Source organism: Cherax quadricarinatus, chromosome 21 (genome assembly GCF_038502225.1).
Source record: "Cherax quadricarinatus isolate ZL_2023a chromosome 21, ASM3850222v1, whole genome shotgun sequence".
In the NCBI taxonomy this organism is placed as follows: Eukaryota; Metazoa; Arthropoda; class Malacostraca; order Decapoda; family Parastacidae; genus Cherax; species Cherax quadricarinatus.
Genome location: NC_091312.1, coordinates 18,123,558 through 18,139,410, shown reverse-complemented (window position 1 = coordinate 18,139,410; position 15,853 = coordinate 18,123,558). Strand labels below are relative to the sequence as shown.

The following is a 15,853-nucleotide window of genomic DNA, read 5'->3' as shown; positions in this document are numbered from 1 at the left end:
AGCAAAGGCTGAAATATCTAGTAATGTTCGCTCAGCTCAAGGTCTCAGTGGTCAGTGACCGTTGTGCAGTGGATGTTGGAGGGACGCTCTCTTCCTAGCAATATACCTACGCTATTCCGAACCTTGTAAGTCAAAAACAACTTTTCTTTTTATGAATAAGAGTACCAAATTGATCGCATCAAATGAGCTGCCCTTTGTACAACGAGACGCCCGTCCATATTAACATTTACGATGCAACCAAGGAATTATAATTTTACTGACATTAATCTAGTTTCATAGCGATTAAATACAGTAAAATTCTTAATGAATTATGTCATTTATAAAAACGCAAGATGGAAGCTAATCTTGCAAATATCTTGTTGATTAAACCTCGACTCTACGATGTTGTTCCCTTCAGTGGCAGGGGTGGCTTTTCTACTTTGGTGAAGGGTTGATGATATATAAAATTGGAGCTTCCCTCGCTGTCCTTAGATCAAACCCTGATTACTTCCCACTCATCCCATTTCCCAGGCGCTGTATGACTCTTATTTAACACTTCCCCATCATCATCATGGTAACACTAATAATAAAATGATATTTTCGAATAGGATATATAACAACACTCCAAATCTGCAGATGTATATGTTCGTTGGATCATTTGATATATGATGTTAAGTGCAGTTGTGGAAAGAGAACGAGGGTAAGGGTGATGGTACTCGTGTTTCCCTAATTTGGAATATTCTGTATACATTATTATTCTGGTATACATTATTTTGGTATACATTGTTTACGTATTTATCTTAGAGGAACGTCAGTGCATTGGCAGCTGATAAACAAGGAAGTGATAAGATAATAATAATGTCGTGTCTATTTCAAGGTTATTTAAAGCGTCTCTGTCTTCAATGTTTCCTAATATACCTCCCTGGCTCCTTCAATAGTGTTTGCTTATGATGGACTGCCTTCCCTCACAATCATCTGTTTAAGAGATGATAACTTGTTTAGAACGTTGGTGGCCTGGTGGTTAACGCTCTCGCTTCACACGGCGAGGGCCTGGGTTCGATTCCCAGCCAGAGTAGAAACATTGGACGTGTTTCTTTCAACCTGTTGTCTATGTTCCCCATCAGTAAAATGGGTACCTGGGTGTTAGTCGACTGGTGTGGGTCGCATCCTGGGACACTGACCTAAGGAGGCCTGGTCACAGACAGGGCCGCGGGGGCGTTGACCCCCGGAACTCTCTCCAGGTAAACTTTCCATCTGTTGCTCTCCCGTTGTTCCTGCAGAAGCACAAGCATAACCTTTCACCCATCCCTCAGCTTCCCTCATCTCAGGAGCTCAGGAGCGAGACCGTTCCGCTTACAACCGAGACGTCCGATTCGAAATGAAGGTCTTCAAAACTTCTGGACTGTTTTCCTCACACCGCTGATATTCCTTCTCACCCAGCATTATTATTATTATTATTACATCCGTGAGGAAGCGTTAAGCCGGCAAGGGTCAAACAACATCTGGGTTATTGAAAGTAATTAAGTTTGATCAGAGGAAAGGGAAGGTAGCTCCGGTTTCTTAGGAGGGCTACCTAGCATTAAAGTTCGGTACCTCTACTCTAGTGACTGGTATTGGTCTCATCCAAAGTAAAACTATCACAAAAATGGTACACAAATACCGACAAGATGAAGAGTAAGACACATGTGCCACACTAGGAATCTTTAATCTTGAAAGTTTCGCCTACACTCCGACCTTCATCTGATGACTAATGAAACCTGCAGTGTAGGTGAAACGTTTCATCAATTAAGATTCCTAATATTTCACATGCATCTTGCTCTTCAAAAATTGTTATGCTTACTGGAAATCATATTTATGGCAAAATGCAAATTTATAATAAAATTTCAGACCTGCTGAAAGTATTTGAGCGATGCAGAGAAGGTATCAGTTGAATATGGTTTATTCAGTTTTAAGTGAGTTTTATTATCAGTCGCGGAGTTTGGAGAATTCGGCTGCATTCTCTTGCAGAGTTGATCTTCTGATGGGAAAGGATTTGCGGCATTAAAGAAATGTGACGGCATGGATTTACGGGCAACCTTTCTTTTCCATGCAGTTGATTAAGAATGTTTATTCCTGAAATTGTGTCTTGAGTATTAGGTCGAGGAATTCTTTGTGTAAAAGGGACATTTTAGATTTGGAAGTTTATTATCTCAGGATAAACCCCAGGAAAGAAAGTGTTGTATCTCATTGATGTTGGGGTTATTTAGTTCTCTTCCCCAAAATGCACATCACAACAGTCGTATAACACCCGGGTACCTATTTACTACTTCACAGCCGTTCAGAAAGGGTTGCCTTAATGCCGGTGAAAGGTTCTTGACCCAAGGAAATAGAGCTATCCTCCCTTTCGTAGAATCGAACCTTATTGTCTCGAATTTCCCATTTGAAATTCGAGACAATGAAATGATAACCAATAAATAACTGAGGGTCTCGGGGTGCGAGCCGGACGCTGCTCACTGAGCAGCTTCGCAGGTTAAGAATTTGATTCACCTAAAGTGATGCTGGAGGTCAGACACGGATATTTGGCTGGTTGGTTAATTGTGTTTAAACTCTATCAACGATACGTGATTAACGATGTATAAAGAATAAAAAAAGGGTCAATACCGTGACTGGAACAAAACACAAATAACCGAAACACAGGAAAAAAACTTATGAGGACGTTTCGGTCGGTATGACTAGTTAATGGTCCAAATCGGACTTCAACGTCGTCACAATATTTTCTTTCCAGTGTGTAGGTTATATGTAGCCACTTCACCACCGGACCACCAACCAGGAATCCTTTAAGCCCTGTAAGAGGGATTGAAGTAAATCCTTGCTTTATAAACACTGAAAGACACCCCCCATCTGTACGTATATATATATATATATATATATATATATATATATATATATATATATATATATATATATATATATATATATATATATATATATATATATATATATATATAGGTAGTAGGTTGGTAGACAGCAACCACCCAGGGAAGTACTACCGTCCTGCCAGATGACTGTGAAACAAAAACCTGTAACTGTTTTGCATGATGGTAGGATTGCTGGTTTCTTTTTCTGTCTCATAAACACGCTAGATAACAGGGATATCTTGCTACTCCTACTTACACTTTGGTCACACTTCACAGACACGCACATGCATATATATATATACATACATCTAGGTTTTTCTCCTTTTTCTAAATAGCTCTTGTTCTTTTTTATTTCTTCTATTGTCCATGGGGAAGTGGAAAAGAATCTTTCCTCCGTAAGCCATGCGTGTCGTATGAGGCGACTAAAATGCCGGGAGCAATGGGCTAGTAACCCCTTCTCCTGTATACATTTACTAAAAAAGAGAAGAAGAAAAACTTTATAAAACTGGGATGCTTAAATGTGCGTGGATGTAGTGCGGATGACAAGAAACAGATGATTGCTGATGTTATGAATGGAAAGAAGTTGGATGTCCTGGCTCTAAGCGAAACAAAGCTGAAGGGGGTAGGAGAGTTTCAGTGGGGGGAAATAAATGGGATTAAATCTGGAGTATCTGAGAGAGTTAGAGCAAAGGAAGGGGTAGCAGTAATGTTAAATGATCAGTTATGGAAGGAGAAAAGAGAATAAGAATGTGTAAATTCAAGAATTATGTGGATTAAAGTAAAGGTTGGATGCGAGAAGTGGGTCATAATAAGCGTGTATGCACCTGGAGAAGAGAGGAATGCAGAGGAGAGAGAGAGATTTTGGGAGATGTTAAGTGAATGTATAGGAGCCTTTGAACCAAGTGAGAGAGTAATTGTGGTAGGGGACCTGAATGCTAAAGTAGGAGAAACTTTTAGAGAGGGTGTGGTAGGTAAGTTTGGGGTGCCAGGTGTAAATGATAATGGGAGCCCTTTGATTGAACTTTGTATAGAAAGGGGTTTAGTTATAGGTAATACATATTTTAAGAAAAAGAGGATAAATAAGTATACACGATATGATGTAGGGGGAAATGACAGTAGTTTGTTGGATTATGTATTGGTAGATAAAAGACTGTTGAGTAGACTTCAGGATGTACATGTTTATAGAGGGGCCACAGATATATCAGATCACTTTCTAGTTGTAGCTACACTGAGAGTAAAAGGTAGATGGGATACAAGGAGAATAGAAGCATCAGGAAAGAGAGAGGTGAAGGTTTATAAACTAAAAGAGGAGGCAGTTAGGGAAAGATATAAATAGCTATTGGAGGATAGATGGGATAATGAGAGCATAGGCAATGGGGTCGAAGAGGTATGGGGTAGGTTTAAAAATGTAGTGTTAGAGTGTTCAGCAGAAGTTTGTGGTTACAGGAAAGTGGGTGCAGGAGGGAAGAGGAGCGATTGGTGGAATGATGATGTAAAGAGAGTAGTAAGGGAGAAAAAGTTAGCATATGAGAAGTTTTTACAAAGTAGAAGTGATGCAAGGAGGGAAGAGTATATGGAGAAAAAGAGAGAGGTTAAGAGAGTGGTGAAGCAATGTAAAAAGAGAGCAAATGAGAGAGTGGGTGAGATGTTATCAACAAATTTTGTTGAAAATAAGAAAAAGTTTTGGAGTGAGATTAACAAGTTAAGAAAGCCTAGAGAACAAATGGATTTGTCAGTTAAAAATAGGAGAGGAGAGTTATTAAATGGAGAGTTAGAGGTATTGGGAAGATGGAGGGAATATTTTGAGGAATTGTTAAATGTTGATGAAGATAGGGAAGCTGTGATTTCGTGTATAGGGCAAGGAGGAATAACATCTTGTAGGAGTGAGGAAGAGCCAGTTGTGAGTGTGGGGGAAGTTCGTGAGGCAGTAGGTAAAATGAAAGGGGGTAAGGCAGCCGGGATTGATGGGATAAAGATAGAAATGTTAAAAGCAGGTGGGGATATAGTTTTGGAGTGGTTGGTGCAATTATTTAATAAATGTATGGAAGAGGGTAAGGTACCTAGGGATTGGCAGAGAGCATGCATAGTTCCTTTGTATAAAGGCAAAGGGGATAAAAGAGAGTGCAAAAATTATAGGGGGATAAGTCTGTTGAGTGTACCTGGTAAAGTGTATGGTAGAGTTATAATTGAAAGAATTAAGAGTAAGACGGAGAATAGGATAGCAGATGAACAAGGAGGCTTTAGGAAAGGTAGGGGGTGTGTGGACCAGGTGTTTACAGTGAAACATATAAGTGAACAGTATTTAGATAAGGCTAAAGAGGTCTTTGTGGCATTTATGGATTTGGAAAAGGCGTATGACAGGGTGGATAGGGGGGCAATGTGGCAGATGTTGCAAGTGTATGGTGTAGGAGGTAGGTTACTGAAAGCAGTGAAGAGTTTTTACGAGGATAGTGAGGCTCAAGTTAGAGTATGTAGGAAAGAGGGAAATTTTTTCCCAGTAAAAGTAGGCCTTAGACAAGGATGTGTGATGTCACCGTGGTTGTTTAATATATTTATAGATGGGGTTGTAAGAGAAGTAAATGCGAGGGTCTTGGCAAGAGGCGTGGAGTTAAAAGATAAAGAATCACACACAAAGTGGGAGTTGTCACAGCTGCTCTTTGCTGATGACACTGTGCTCTTGGGAGATTCTGAAGAGAAGCTGCAGAGATTGGTGGATGAATTTGGTAGGGTGTGCAAAAGAAGAAAATTAAAGGTGAATACAGGAAAGAGTAAGGTTATGAGGATAACAAAAAGATTAGGTGATGAAAGATTGAATATCAGATTGGAGGGAGAGAGTATGGAGGAGGTGAATGTATTCAGATATTTGGGAGTGGACGTGTCAGCGGATGGGTCTATGAAAGATGAGGTGAATCATAGAATTGATGAGGGAAAAAGAGTGAGTGGTGCACTTAGGAGTCTGTGGAGACAAAGAACTTTGTCCTTGGAGGCAAAGAGGGGAATGTATGAGAGTATAGTTTTACCAACGCTCTTATATGGGTGTGAAGCGTGGGTGATGAATGTTGCAGCGAGGAGAAGGCTGGAGGCAGTGGAGATGTCATGTCTGAGGGCAATGTGTGGTGTGAATATAATGCAGAGAATTCGTAGTTTGGAAGTTAGGAGGAGGTGCGGGATTACCAAAACTGTTGTCCAGAGGGCTGAGGAAGGGTTGTTGAGGTGGTTCGGACATGTAGAGAGAATGGAGCGAAACAGAATGACTTCAAGAGTGTATCAGTCTGTAGTGGAAGGAAGGCGGGGTAGGGGTCGGCCTAGGAAGGGTTGGAGGGAGGGGGTAAAGGAGGTTTTGTGTGCGAGGGGCTTGGACTTCCACCAGGCATGCGTGAGCGTGTTTGATAGGAGTGAATGGAGACAAATGGTTTTTAATACTTGACGTGCTGTTGGAGTGTGAGCAAAGTAACATTTATGAAGGGATTCAGGGAAACCGGCAGGCCGGACTTGAGTCCTGGAGATGGGAAGTACAGTGCCTGCACTCTGAAGGAGGGGTGTTAATGTTGCAGTTTAAAAACTGTAGTGTAAAGCACCCTTCTGGCAAGACAGTGATGGAGTGAATGATGGTGAAAGTTTTTCTTTTTCGGGCCACCCTGCCTTGGTGGGAATCGGCCAGTGTGATAATAAAATATATATATATATATATATATATATATATATATATATATATATATATATATATATATATATATTCTTTCTTTCAACACACCGGCCGTATCCCACCGAGGTGGGGTGGCCCAAAAGGAAAAACAAAAGTTTCTCCTTTTACATTTAGTAATATATACAGGAGAAGAGGTTACTAGCCCCTTGCTCCTGGCATTTTAGTCGCCTCTTACAACACGCATGGCTTACGGAGGAAGAATTCTGTTCCACTTCCCCATGGAGATAAGAGGAAATAAACAAGAATAAGAACTAGAAAGAAAATAGAAGAAAACCCAGAGGGGTGCGTATATATGTGCTTGTACATGTATGTGTAGTGTGACCTAAGTGTAAGTAGAAGTAGCAAGACGTACCTGAAATCTTGCATGTTCATGAGACAGAAAAAAGGACACCAGCAATCCTACCATCATGTAAAACAATTTACACAAATTTTCACTTGTCCTATATGTCGTGCCGAATAGGCAGAACTTGCCATCTTGGCTTAAATAGTAACGCTCATCTTGCCATATAGGACAAGCGAAAATTTGTGTATGCAATAATTTCGCCAAAATCATTCTGAACGTAACGAAAAAAATATATTTCACTGTGTTTGTTTAGTATTAAATTATTGTAAACAAATCTAAAATATATATAGTTGGGTTAAGCTAAAATAAATTGTTCTTGTTATAATAACGTTAGGTAAGTTTTCTAAGATTCTTTTGGTGCAAAATTAAAATTTTTTACATTAACCTTAATGAAGAAAATATATCTTTAAACGTATAAGAAATTTTTTTCGAAAGGACTTAATTTTAAATGAGTTCTTGCTAATTGACCAGTTTTACATATTCGGCACGACATATATTTATATATATATATTATTTATTATTTTATTATTTATTATCACACTGGCCGATTCCCACCAAGGCAGGGTGGCCCGAAAAAGAAAAACTTTCACCATCATTCACTCCATCACTGTCTTGCCAGAAGGGTGCTTTACACTACAGTTTTTAAACTGCAACATTAACACCCCTCCTTCAGAGTGCAGGCACTGTACTTCCCATCTCCAGGACTCAAGTCCGGCATGCCGGTTTCCCTGAACCCCTTCATAAATGTTACTTTGCTCACACTCCAACAGCACGTCAAGTATTAAAAACCATTCGTCTCCATTCACTCCTATCAAGCACGCTCACGCACGCCTGCTGGAAGTCCAAGTCCCTCGCACGCAAAACCTCCTTTACCCCCTCCCTCCAACCTTTTCTAGGCCGACCCCTACCCCGCCTTCCTTCCACTACAGACTGATACACTCTTGAAGTCATTCTGTTTCGCTCCATTCTCTCTACATGTCCGAACCACCTCAACAACCCTTCCTCAGCCCTCTGGACAACAGTTTTGGTAATCCCGCACCTCCTCCTAACTTCCAAACTACGAATTCTCTGCATTATATTCACACCACACATTGCCCTCAGACATTACATCTCCACTGCCTCCAGCCTTCTCCTCGCTGCAACATTCATCACCCATGCTTCACACCCATATAAGAGCGTTGGTAAAACTATACTCTCATACATTCCCCTCTTTGCCTCCAAGGACAAAGTTCTTTGTCTCCACAGACTCCTAAGTGCACCACTCACTCTTTTTCCCTCATCAATTTATGACTCACCTCATCTTTCATAGACCCATCCGCTGACACGTCCACACACAAATATATATATATATATATATATATATATATATATATATATATATATATATATATATATATATATATACATACATATATGTATATATCCGTGTGTGAAGCAAACCGATGGTTTCTGCTCAGAGATAACAAGAGAGTTTATGAAGGAAACATGACAGAAGATTCAAGTACATGAACGCAGGTGAACAAGGGCCAATGGCCGAATTAAAATGTGAACTTTGAAACGAAGCAGTACAGAAGATAATCAAAAACAACAAACGAAAAGGCAATGAAGCATGTGAGAGAGAGAAGAACGTAAAAGGTTATTGAGCGCTGCCAGGGTATAGTCTTTGCTGTAGAAGCACCCTAACCCTCAGAGAACCTCTTCCTAAGGCATATGACAGTGTTATTAATATTATTATTATTTGATGTTACGTGAGTAAATTACCTGTAGGAGGCTTAAAGTGCATTACCTGAATTATTACCTGCAAGTAATTTGGTTGAGCCAAGTGGCACTTAAATCACAGTAGGTCACTGAACTGCAGCTCCTTCGACGCCCACTTCCTAACCACTTTCACAAAAAGCTAGACCTGACATTAAATTAATAATTATAATATTAAAACCAGCTACTCTGGTAATTAAAGTTATGTGGATTGTGTGTTATTTTGGTTTACTTGCTGGGTGCACAATGTATAATTATTAGTACAATACATATAATAAAATAATGTTATTAGAAAAGAACTTTGTATTATCATTTACATTTAATTACTGGAAGACAGTGCTGATAGAACACACCCTAATTATACCCTTACAGCTAGGATTTACAGTAGCCTACACTAAAAATACTGTACATTATGGGTAAGTGTGACTTAACTAAGGTTTTTTTTTTTTTTTTTTTTTTTATTCGCCGGTATTCTCCCGGCCCGGGTCTTTTCCAAGTAGTGGTGACCCGGCCTTGAAGGATTCATTGAAGTCCTCTGTTTTTACGTCCTCCGCACACAATTCTTAAAGTACCACAAATTTCCTGTCCCAAATCTTCAGCAGGAAATATTAACACTGGTTCCAATTACAAATTCAGGGCGAAACACCTAAATTTGGCCTCTGAAGATGCCGAATTACATTGCACAATTAAGTCCAGTGCTTACACATTAAATTCAATATGGCGTCTCCATTCCTCATCACTCTCTGGCTCTTCCACACCCTCCTTCACTTAAAATATCTCGAAGGGTCCAAATAACATCACAATTTAATACGCATTTATTATATGTTCTAGTTTTAGGAAATTATGAAAAAAAAATCCACATTATTATTATAAATATCATTAATATAATAATAATAATAATAATAATAATAATAATAATAATAATAATAATAATAATAATCAGTAATAATAAAAGAAGAAAATGAACATTTAATTGAAGATGCATGTTCATGTTGTGTACAAACAAACAGTAAATATAGAAAAAATTAAAATATAACCAATATAATGCTGGTTTACAGGAAAGGTGAATGAGAGGTCCTCAGATATAAGTATAACTGTTACTTAAAATGACACAAATACAACCAATGTGACATTTTATTGTGGCAATGTTTCGCCCTCCAGAAACTTTATCAACCCGTTACGTTGCCGGAATAAAATGTCATATTACTGGCAATTGTGCCCTTTAACCTAACATATTGTCGGTTATTACGTAGAGTATTGTTGTGAATATTGTATAAAAAAAAAAAAACGCTCCATATATAATGTCATTTTCCGGGATATATTATTAAACCGGACGTGTATTTTTCCTGGTCAGTCAAGAGTGTCCAGGAGACGAGAATGAGGTGTGTATCAGTACGAGAAGAACGGCGGCGGGGAGGATCCGTCATCGTTAGGCTTTGGTTTAAGTAGGTGTGGGTGATCTTTTTTTTTTTTTTTTTTTTTTTTTTGGTAAGCTTATACCCTAGGTTAGTTTATTATTTTAAGTGTTCTCATGTTTACCTGTAAGGCCATTGTATGCAGAGGCCTGTTTAAGTTTTGAGAGATTACTCGTATGGAGTTTTAGGCTGTTGGTAGACAGACCGGCAGAAGGAAGGGGTGTCATGGAGCCTCCCTCTTTATAAATGTTTACATATTTTGTTTTACTCACTAGTAGCAGTGTGCTAGTGAACTAATGTGAGTACTGGGTAAAGGTGAACTGGAGTGTGGTGATGTTGGTTATAGTAGATTGTAGATTAAGTTGTATAGGTTGTATATGTTGTATAGGTTTTGTGGGCGAGGGGCTTGGACTTCCAGCAAGCGTGCATGAGCGTGTTAGATAGGAGTGAATGGAGACGAATGATACTTGGGACCTGACGATCTGTTGGAGTGTGAGTAGGGTAATATTTAGTGAAGGGAGTCAGGGAAACCGGTTATTTTCATATAGTCGGACTTGAGTCCTGGAAATGGGAAGTACAATGCCTGCACTTTAAAGGAGTGGTTTGGGATATTGGCAGTTTGGAGGGATATGTTGTGTATCTTTATACGTATATGCTTCTAAACTGTTGTATTCTGGGCACCTCTGCAAAAGCAGTGATAATGTGTGAGTGTGGTGAAAGTGTTGAATGATGATGAAAGTATTTTCTTTTTGGGGATTTTCTTTCTTTTTTGGGTCACCTTGCCTCGGTGGGAGACGACCGACTTGTTGAAAATATATATATATATATATATATATATATATATATATATATATATATATATATATATATATATATATATATATATATATATATATATATATATATATATATATATTCATATTTTTGTATAGGTGAGTTTTTGTGTCCTTCCTCATAATACACTGACCAATCAAATTTATGTTTCATAATTTGTATGAAGGTACATGCTGGTCCTAGAGTGGTTTCTTTTCCTATTTTAAATAATATAAATGGCCCTAGACATAGCAGGTTATTTACCCTTTAGGAGCCACGACTTTTATTTACGTTACGCAGTTTAAAAGCGTAACATCGGTTATTCTACCAACGTTAATAAAGGTATAACTAACGTGCATGATATGAGAGATGATGCAGATGGTAGGAAAGATTTCTGGTACATCTGGAGATCAGTGCCTTCGTTACGAAATGACATCACAGGTGTAATTATGTTACTTCGTGCCTCACGAACCAGTCAACAATATATAGAAGACTCTCGGAAGTCATTCATAGTAAAGACAGGTGGATTACTTGCAAATTCTTAGATTACCAAAAGACCTTGGACAGTATCACGCAAAAAAAAGTGCAGTCCAGGATGACAGACAGTTCTAAAGTGGACGAGGTAGTGCTTATCTAAAACACGGAGTGCATGATTAAACAAAAGGATGAACCGGTATGGAATCGTGCCCCTGGTAGCTACCATCAGAGCCACGGTTCGACTCTTCCCTACCCCCGTGTTGAGTTTCACATAGGATATTCATGAGAAAGAAGAAACTATAATATTGGGTAGAAGTTTAAGTAGTCAATTCCACGGCCAATACTATTTCTGATATATGTAAATAAACAATTATAGGGCACAATGAGAGTTTAATTCAATCAATCGCTGTTCTGGGATTTAATGAAATCTTGAGTAATAGAATACAAGTAAATTGCAGCTAATTAATGAACTACCTCCTGGTTGTCTATTATTTATTTGTAAACAAAATTACTTATCTTAGCAATGTAATGATTCTGCCCACAGATCATGTCGGGTGTGGCCAAGAGTGTAATGGGGATGAGGGACCTGTGGCACCCACTGGTAAGGTCCCGATTTCTCACGACCTCAGCTGCAACTCATCAAGTAACAGCAGCAGCAGCAGCGGCAGCAGCAGCAGAGAAACGGAACCTAGAGCCTAGACCAGTATCTGAAGTGCCAGGGCCCAGAGTGCTGCCATTCCTGGGCACTTTGCACTCTATGATCTTTAACAGGTGTACGTTATAGAACACTTGATGACCGTATTACAGATGACACCGTAAGAAGAGTTAACTTCACAACAAGAATAGTAGTAGAAGGGTTGATATCAGAACAGAAACAGCAGTAGAAGGGTTGACATCACATCAGCATCAGTGGTAGAAGGGTTGACATTACAAAAGTAACATCAGTGGATTGATTGATTAATGAAAGTTATCCACAACACAAAAGGGAAATTTCCGAACACGAGTAGGATAAATTTGCACTGGTTTACTTGAATTTTAATCATAAACACAAACACTGCGCAGTTCCTTTCTAAGATTCCTTAGATGTCGTCATGAAAGTTAGAATCTCTTTGCTTTCCCTCCCTCCTGTAACATCATCATTGTTGTTGAGAAATGGTTTACCAGCTAAGGTTAAAGTTTAAATATAGGGGAAACCTAGCTTGGTAAGACAGCTCATCGCCTGCACAGCCGCCCCTGCAGGCGAGGTCTTGAGAAGTCGTAACCACTTCGCAACGGGCTGAAATGGAAATGTCTTAATAATAAATTACCCCTAGGGGGTATTATGTCAGCATATATCAGACACTGATTGCTGACAACACTTACTTGTGTAGGCTCGATGGCCTGTAAATAACCGAGTAATGGTAATTTAATCAACATAACATGATATCCACTGCGCAGCCCACCTATCAATGTTACGATCATTAAACGTACCTGGGCATTTGTAGCTGACCCGTAGTTGTACTCGGATATCCGGTCACTTGATTGAAGAATAGTATTCTTTGAAGAATGTCGCACTACATTGTTGGTTCGCAACACTCGTTGTTACACTGTTCATCAAGATTAGTTCACACCATAATGTCACTAAAGAAGCTGATCACACTTCTGTAAGTGTTTATTGAGATTCTTTTGTGCAAGACGCGCGGAACGGTGTTCTTTATTGGTTATCCCGGCACGTCATGTCTCTCTCTCAGTCGAGTCAAAAGTAATCTGACCTCACAGCTTCCTACGCTACTGCAATGCCCCTAGAACATAAAGAAAAAGCTGACCTAGTATTTTTTGCTTCCTTGCCAAACTTCCTCCATGAAGCAAAGCAGAATGCTTGATTCTTGCTGTCTTAAGCATGGACCACAATGTGCACTATCTTTACCATGGTAATAAAGTGGGAGCAGGATTTTTCTTAATTGTTCTGCTAAGGTAAGAGATGGACTGTCTCTTATTAAACTACACTTTGCAACACCGGACTCTTGCAAGGAGCGGCAGTCGCTTGACCCCCATCACATACTCGTATTGCATCTGAGATCAATTACTTTCTGTAGCAGTAAACAAGATGCATACCCCTTCTGAGTGAGCTGGGCCCCTCAGGGCTGAAAGGGGCTGAAGGGGGCTGATACCCCCCTCCTGGAGAAAATTTCTCCACAATTGTATTTTAATGGCTGACTTACTCTTGTTCAAATTGCATTACAGTTTACCCTTACTGATATTATTGAAAAACTAACAATAACAATGCCTATCACTATCTTCAATGATATTATTGAATTGAAAATTAACAACGATTATCAGGCGAATATAATAATCATAATATCGACTTTTGTTCTGACAGCCTTCAGTAGCTCCAAGATTCATCTCTACTTTCAAAAACTGTTTGAGGATTATGGCCCCATCGTTAAGTTTGTCGCCCCGTTCACACCACCGATGATATGTATAGCCAACCCCTACGACGCCGAGACCGTCATACGAGCCACAATGGACAACCCAATCAGGGACGGCTTCGAGTCCTTCAAGAAGATTAGACAGGAGGCTGTAGACAATTATTTTGAAAATAAAACTGGGATATTGACAGAGTACGTTTACAATTGTCATTGTTTCTGATCGTGAGCATACGTCTCTATCACTTCTCTATCTCTATATCTCTCTCTATATCTCTATATCTCTCTCTATATCTCTATATCTCTCTCTATATCTCTATATCTCTCTCTATATCTCTATATCTCTCTCTCTATCTCTATATCTCTCTCTCTATCTCTATATCTCTATATCTCTATATCTCTATATCTCTCTATCTCTCTATCTCTCTATCTCTCTATCTCTCTATCTCTCTATCTCTCTATCTCTCTATCTCTCTATCTCTCTATCTCTCTATCTCTCTATCTCTCTATCTCTCTATCTCTCTATCTCTCTATCTCTCTATCTCTCTATCTCTCTATCTCTCTATCTCTCTATCTCTCTATCTCTCTATCTCTCTATCTCTCTATCTCTCTATCTCTCTATCTCTCTATCTCTCTATCTCTCTATCTCTCTATCTCTCTATCTCTCTATCTCTCTATCTCTCTATCTCTCTATCTCTCTATCTCTCTATCTCTCTATCTCTCTATCTCTCTATCTCTCTATCTCTCTATCTCTCTATCTCTCTATCTCTCTATCTCTCTATCTCTCTATCTCTCTATCTCTCTATCTCTCTATCTCTCTATCTCTCTATCTCTCTATCTCTCTCTCTATCTCTCTATCTCAGAATATTTGAGTGTTATAATTATGCCCTTATGGTACTGGAATAATGGCAATAACAATGACTGCCATGCTAAGGTCTTAAATTATTATGATATTCCAGAAATGGCGAGGAGTGGTGGAGGGTACGCAGACAAGTTCAGACAAGCATGATGAAAGTCAAGGAGGTGGTGGCCTACCTGCCTGTCATGGACCAGATTTCATTGGAGTTCATGGATAGGTGAGGCATGTCCTCGAGAGGTGGGGGATATTCTTAATGTGTTAAAGAACTAGATCATTTAGAGATGCCTGGAATATGTTAGGAAGGTACAGGATAATAAAAAAGGCACAATTCCGTGACTGGAACGATGCAAAATAACCCGCACATACGACGACGTTTCGTTCCGACTTGGACCATTTACAAAGTCGAACCGAAAAGTCGCCGTAAGCTCCTCTCTTCTATGTGCGGGTTATTTGTGTAAGATACAGGATGTTTCAGTGAATTTTTGGAAATGTTAGGTAGGTCCTCTGTATGTTATAGTGATCCTGGATGTGACAAGATCATGGATATGTTCCAGAGGAAATCTCGACTGTACTGTATTAGGGAAGTGATATGCTACGTGGGTTAAGGAAGTCCTGGATTTATTAGGAAGGTTATTGGTATATCAGGAAAGTTCTTTATAAGTAAGCGTGGTCATGGACAAGGGAGAGATAAACCAACAGGATATTTTTTAATTTAAAAATTAATTTTCAAAGCTTGGGGACAGAGGAGAGGAAAACCTCTTTGATGATGGTGAAGAGCTCTTGATCAAAGAAGTTGGAGCTATCATCCCCTTCCATGGATCAGAGACAAGTAATCCCCTACTGCCGTTAGGGATTTAACATTCCCCTAAGATTATTTCAAAGTAGATCTGGAGATGGTCTGAAGTTTGGGTTGATACCTTTTCCTTTTGTCCTCCAGAATCGCATCACTGCAGTCACAGTTCGGGGAGATGCCAAGTGACTTCCAGAATGAGATGTACAAGTGGGCTCTTGAATGTATGTAACTCTCAGAAAAAATAATCTAAAATACTAGTTTAATTCAGAGTTTTGAATAAGACTGCTATCTCATAGACGATTATATAACATGAAAATTATGTATATATATTGGCTTTGGAAAAAGTGAATATTTCCTTCAAAAAACATTACTTTAAATTTAATGCTGAACTAGCCTTTCGAGAGTAGCATT

At 39.2% G+C, this 15,853-nt stretch overlaps 1 protein-coding gene across 1 annotated transcript in view; it reads left to right on the top strand.

Moving 5' to 3' along the window:
• LOC128705944 (probable cytochrome P450 49a1) overlaps positions 1–15,853 on the top strand; it is a 35,769-nt gene continuing 19,916 nt past the window's right edge. Inside the window, exons 1-5 of the mRNA XM_070087276.1 lie at positions 1–125; positions 11,930–12,158; positions 13,745–13,985; positions 14,750–14,866; positions 15,587–15,663. Coding sequence (XP_069943377.1) covers positions 11,933–12,158; positions 13,745–13,985; positions 14,750–14,866; positions 15,587–15,663 — 661 coding nt within the window. The 5' untranslated portion in view covers positions 1–125; positions 11,930–11,932. The remainder of the gene's footprint in view (positions 126–11,929; positions 12,159–13,744; positions 13,986–14,749; positions 14,867–15,586; positions 15,664–15,853) is intronic.